The 5,764-nt window shown below is 41.6% G+C and overlaps 1 protein-coding gene across 1 annotated transcript in view; it reads right to left on the reverse strand.

Moving 5' to 3' along the window:
- Positions 1 to 2,388: 2,388 nt before the first annotated feature.
- The window catches only part of LOC121430121, a 5,017-nt gene continuing 1,641 nt past the window's right edge, over positions 2,389 to 5,764 (reverse strand). Inside the window, exon 5 of the mRNA XM_041627402.1 lies at positions 2,389 to 5,764. This exon is cut by the window's right edge and continues 458 nt beyond it. Within this exon, the coding sequence (XP_041483336.1) occupies positions 2,389 to 5,764 (3,376 nt within the window).

Genomic DNA, 5,764 nt, shown 5'->3' on the forward strand with positions numbered 1-5,764 from the left:
CCACCCTTTTGGAGAAAAACTTTTCCTCTTTCTCAACACATCATTGACTAGGTCGACAATGTGCGTTCCTTCTAGCGCCTTGCCATCCAACAAAATTTCTCCCTTGTCATTGATAGCTATGCGATGATCAGGTGCAGATTGAAGGAGATGCATGATTTGCCCTGCTTTCTGGACCAGTGTTTTAGGGACACTCTCTTTGACACGCTGCATCCAGGGGGAGGTGGAAGGAGCGGTATGAAGCGTCGCCTTTTCGTTTGACTTTGCAGACGTGACCTCCGGAAGATTATTCCCCGGTACATTCTCCACCTGTAGGGCTATCGGTTCATTGAGTTTGTGATTCAGGTTGATGTACCCCATGAGGGCTTGCTGATAGAGTTTCACCCTTTCATCCTCTGGAATGTCCTGCCTACGTAAAATAGTCTGCATTTGCTCGTCTAATCCGACCAGACCTTTAAAGGTAGGAGCTACTCCATGCTCGTGCGAAGCGTTAACATGCTGAACGGTTTCGTGGGGTACCAGCACCATTTTTTTTGCATATTGCATGGTGGTCGCTATCCTTTTTCTACGATCTGAATATTTTAGCCAGGATTGGAGCGATCAAAAATGGTAAAAATCCACCTCTCTGGTTTACAAGCTTCTTTTTCTTTTTTTGAAGAGAGATCTTTTTATTACAAAGGCTTCTCAACTTGTGCTTATGCTGACGAAGTTTATTTTTTTCCACAACAGACAAAGGAACCGTGCCGTGAAGGATATTGAGTGCGCATTCACAAATTGTTTCAATCAAATCCCTTTTAGCACCTTGCAGTACACCTTTTCTTTGTGCCGGGGTTCCCCTAGCTAAGACGTGCAGGTATGGAATGTTGCTCTTTACGCGGCGAGACATGCCGAATGAGTCTGTTGTTGCTTTCGCAAAGGTATTTATATGTCAACTGATGACCATTCCATTTTGTCCAACCTCTTTATAGGACAAACGCAGTTATTTCATGACATACACCACATTTCTTTCTCCGGGGAAAATATTACTTCTTAACCGTAATTTTTCATCCGTGTCTGGTTTGAGGTCTACGAGGAGATATCCATGAGGTTGACCCGTTGCATCTTTATAGGCTTCTTGCAGAAATTTCCCATTTTGCGGGTAAATTTGTTTTGCCAAGTGGACAATCTGAGAAGAGTCGCGTGGATTTTTGAACAAGATCATGTAGTGGGCATTGAGACTGATGGTTCTACTTTCTTTTCCCTGATGAAATAGGTTCTGGCTGATTAAAATAACGGAAAGGTTGCGATGATGACTACCTTTTGTGAAAAGGTGCGACACCCTTTGATCCTGATTTGCCTGGGACATTAAATCATCCAGAACGATTAGATTAGAGTTCCTGCGGTCAAATATCCCTTCCAAATCCGAGGGAATACCTTCCTGAAATTCAATGAATGGCATATCCCTCGCCATATCAGCATAACCCACCTGATATTCCCCATAACACCAAATGACTTTATCAAAAGGTTTATCCACCAATTTTTCATGATGTTTGAGGAGTTTCCTCACAAATTGAGTTTTACCGCACCCCGTCGGTCCTGCTATGAGAGCTGTAAATGGATGTTTCAGGCGAACGTCCATCCCACCAAATGCCTCCAACTTGTCAGAATCACTCTCCTTTATACATGTACATTCAGTCTTTCTGATTTTTTGCGCTTCATGTATACATCTCGTACTCTTTTTTTTAGCATTCACCTATAACATACTTATTGCTTATCAAACATCGGCGAAAAGACCTCCCTCATGCTCTCTCGCTTATCGTGTCATACACACTCCTTTTTATGCACATATTACAATAAAAAGAGACGATCGATAACAAAAGGTTCAATTTGTTTTTTTTTTATTTTTAGACATTTTGAATTGTCAAATATACAATGTATAACCACAGGGTATAAAAAATATATCTTGATTACATATAACAATATACATATACATCGTCGTTCAAATTGAGGGTGGTGGATTATTTTCAATACAATATTTCACGTCTAAACGAAGGCGAATAAGGGATACGATTGAAAAACCCTCTCTCACTTTTCCTAAATATGCAAACACACGCACACACACTCGCAGAAGTATGATCAAATTAACTGGCAAGAATTTTCTTAGTATATATTGCGCCATTCTGAAATCCTTATATTATTATTATCGTTTAGACACTACACCAATTATCAGGTAGCACCGAGTGCTTACAATAATATGACACAAAATTTGGCATTGAAATATTGGATTTATAAAGTATTCTTTGTAGCGCGTGAATTAAATATAACATGGGAAAATTTGGAGGTGAGATACAATGCAAATATAGAATGTTAGAAGGTAAAGAGTATCAAGGGTAGAAATACAACATATATATCTTAATACCCATATGGAACAGTGTTAAAATCGGAGAGACGTACCCTCTTATCATATACCATACGATGGATTTTATTTTCCACGCGGGATACAATATTGTGGGTACGCATCCTCGCGATTCTATGCGTGTTTGTTACGGTGGTGTGAGTGCGTTCACCATGCACGAGCTCGTTGAGTGTGTCGAAATTGACCAGCTTCGCATTTCTATAATTTAGCGTGATACCACGTACTTTGCAAGCTCCGGGCATTTCTTTTCCGTGTTTGGTTGAGAAAACCTGGTAGCTGTAGTTTTTTGGTCCCAAGGCCTGAAGTTCCGTAATGTAACTACCCACCCCAAAATCCTTTTCTAATTCATCCGTCATATCACCCAAGAAATTCCCAGTGGGGACATCTTCTACTTCATTATTCTTGAGGTATATGATAGAATCTGTATCAAAATACAGCACATTCTTCTGAAGCTCTTCCAGGTACGAATAGAGCTTCAGACGAGCCCAACACGTGGTGAAGGCAGCCACTACCACATTTGTGTTGGGGAGGACTTCTAAAAAGTCATCCTCTTCAACATATTGCACGTGCGCCATATAGGAGGTAGGAAAGTCGACATATTTAATGATCAATTTGGGGTCCGACATCAGTGAGAAGAATTCTTCAGGTTCCACCGTATAGACTGTCTTTGGAAGATTATTTCGCTGCCCAAACTTGCCCCAAAAGCTGTTAAGACAAATCTTGCTCACAGCCCTAAGTCCTTTATTGGCTTTGATTTTTAAAGGGTCTAAGAGCACACCTTCTCTTTCATGATATTGTCTAACATAATTTGCGCGCTTTTCTTGTATATCGGCGGATACCTCGTCGTCATTGGAATGACATTCGGAGGGCCATCCGCTTGATTCCTGTTTGACTTTCAAAAACAGATCTATGTAGTCCCTGAAGAGTCCTCCTTCCTGGGTTCGAGGATTGTACTGGTCAAAGTGAGGATAATGCCACACTTCAAACAGTTCTACAACCTTGTACCCCAATTCTATTGCCTTCTTTACTTCCTCCGTAACCCACGTAGATTCAAGGGCCCTTTCCTCATCGCTATGCGTACATTTTGAAGTTTGCTTTTCGTTTGCGCATGTGCGACACAACGGAAAGAGAAGCTTATTCTCCTCATTCCTGTATGGGAGAACAGGGTGAAATAGTTGTCGAGGAGGGTAGACTTTACATTTCACCAATCCAAAATAGCGCTGAATATCCTCGAAATCCTTTGTGATAATGTCGGGATGACCCAGGGGATATTTACCGTACTTGCAAACCCAAGGATACAGACTACAAACATCTACATATTTGATTCGCTCATTACCCTGAATTCTATGACTCAATTTCACCGCGTTTGTCCTCCCCCCGTAAAAAGCATGGCGAGGATTGAGAGGATCCCGAAACTGTAGTTTTTCCAAAAACGTCTGCAGCGTCTTGTTTTCGCGTCTTAATTTTGAAAAGTCACACTCCCACATCGTGATGACGCGATATCCCTGTTTCTTCAATGCATTTATTCTATACATTGTCTGGTCGTATACCTCCTGAACGGTGGTACTGGAACCAGGAACAAGTATATCACGCCTTTTGTAGCAACGTGGACACCCATGCCAAATATCCCCTAAAAATTCATAACAAGTCCGCGTTGCTGAATCGTAACCATCCACTCTGTAGTTTCCGATTCGGTGTTCACCACCGTTACGCGCATGCTCTATTTGAATTCCCTCGTTATGACTAACCCATTCGAGCCATTTCAAGGCAATGATTGAGTGTCGATCTTTATGTCTGTATCCTTGGACCGGGATGAGACCTATGGAATTTTCCTTCAAAAACTGCGTCCGAAATACAGTATTGCAAGCTGAGGCAATCGTTATGTTATGGAAGGGGTCGATGTTATCCGTGACGCTCATAAAGAGACGTCTGAAAGCCATGCAACCTTCCATCAGAATTTGGACATCAGAACGACAATACTCTAGTAATTCTCTTTGAAGGTTAAAATTGTCGTTTTGATGGTGCGAATACCAAACATCAAACTCGTCGCGTTTTTCGGTTGACATCCCATCTGGATCGTAATATTCTTTAGCTGGCAAGGTCGGTCCGTCATGATCTTGGTTTTCGAGGGTATTGAAAAAGTGAGGAAAGAACCCTTTTTTCAATTCCTTCAGTTGAAAGGTTGAAGGAAAAGAAGACAATGGCATGGCAAGAAAACTAAGTGAGTCTATACATTTTACATCGTTTAGAGAGAGTGATAGAATTTTAGCACCATTCATGATGACTTGAGGTACCACCCCCGACTTTAGACAATACTCCTGAATGAATTGCGAATCGTAGGATCGAGCATTGTGAGCAATGGCAATAACCCCCCTGTGATTTTCCTCTATGCCAAATAACCATTCCCCAAACTTGTTCAAAGTGTCTGTCCCCCTAAAAACATGTTCACGTACCCCACAATCAGGGCATGCATCTTGTTTGTCGAAACACTGCCCGCACACTCTCATTGCTACACAAAGATTGGGTACATGTTTAAAGACTGAACCGTGATCATTTTCATCGACTTTGTCATCTTGACGACATTCAAAGTCGTAGAAAATAAACTTTTGGGTATCGTCTCCTTTCTTCCTCTCTTCCTGATCTTTTGCTTCGTCCTTCTTTTTCTTGGGCAGAGGAGTCATAAAACATCGATGACCCTCCTTTGATACCGTATCACGACATCGTTCACAATACCCGAACCTACAATCATGGGTCTTGTCACTGCCTCGGGTCCTATCTAACATTACATTGCACTGTTTACATTTGAAAAATAGCTGACATATACTCCTATTACCACTTACCGGTTTAAGATGGTTGTCGAAACATTCTTGACTTTTGAACACACGCCCACATCGTTCACACATTGTTCTCTTAATCAATACACAATTTGTCTCACTCTTACAGGCACTGCATGTATCTTTGCACTTGTGCCTGGGCTTCATATCATATCCCTTTAGACAGGTATTACAGAAATAGGATTTGCGAAGAAACGCTGGCATCTTAGTGATGACATCGAAGTGGTTGTTGTGATAGAATAAAGAAAGAAAATGCCTATTGGGTGGTCCGGCATATATCCGGCCGTGGGTTCCACCATTGACAAAGACGGCAATCTGGTACCCTCGCTCTGTCAGGATATTTTGAAATTTTTCTATTTCCGGAATTCCACAAACACCCTCCGGTACGTTAGAGTCTATAAAGAGTTGTTTTGCCGCATCAAATTGGGTCGTGTATTTTTTAGGGTGAGTGATTTGATGAAAATTAGTAGGCTCCTCCTCTTTATGAGCATGTGCCATGGCTACTACCAGTGCTCTACCAAGGCAAAGCTCATCTTTG

Source organism: Lytechinus variegatus, chromosome 1 (genome assembly GCF_018143015.1).
Source record: "Lytechinus variegatus isolate NC3 chromosome 1, Lvar_3.0, whole genome shotgun sequence".
Taxonomy (NCBI): Eukaryota; Metazoa; Echinodermata; class Echinoidea; order Temnopleuroida; family Toxopneustidae; genus Lytechinus; species Lytechinus variegatus.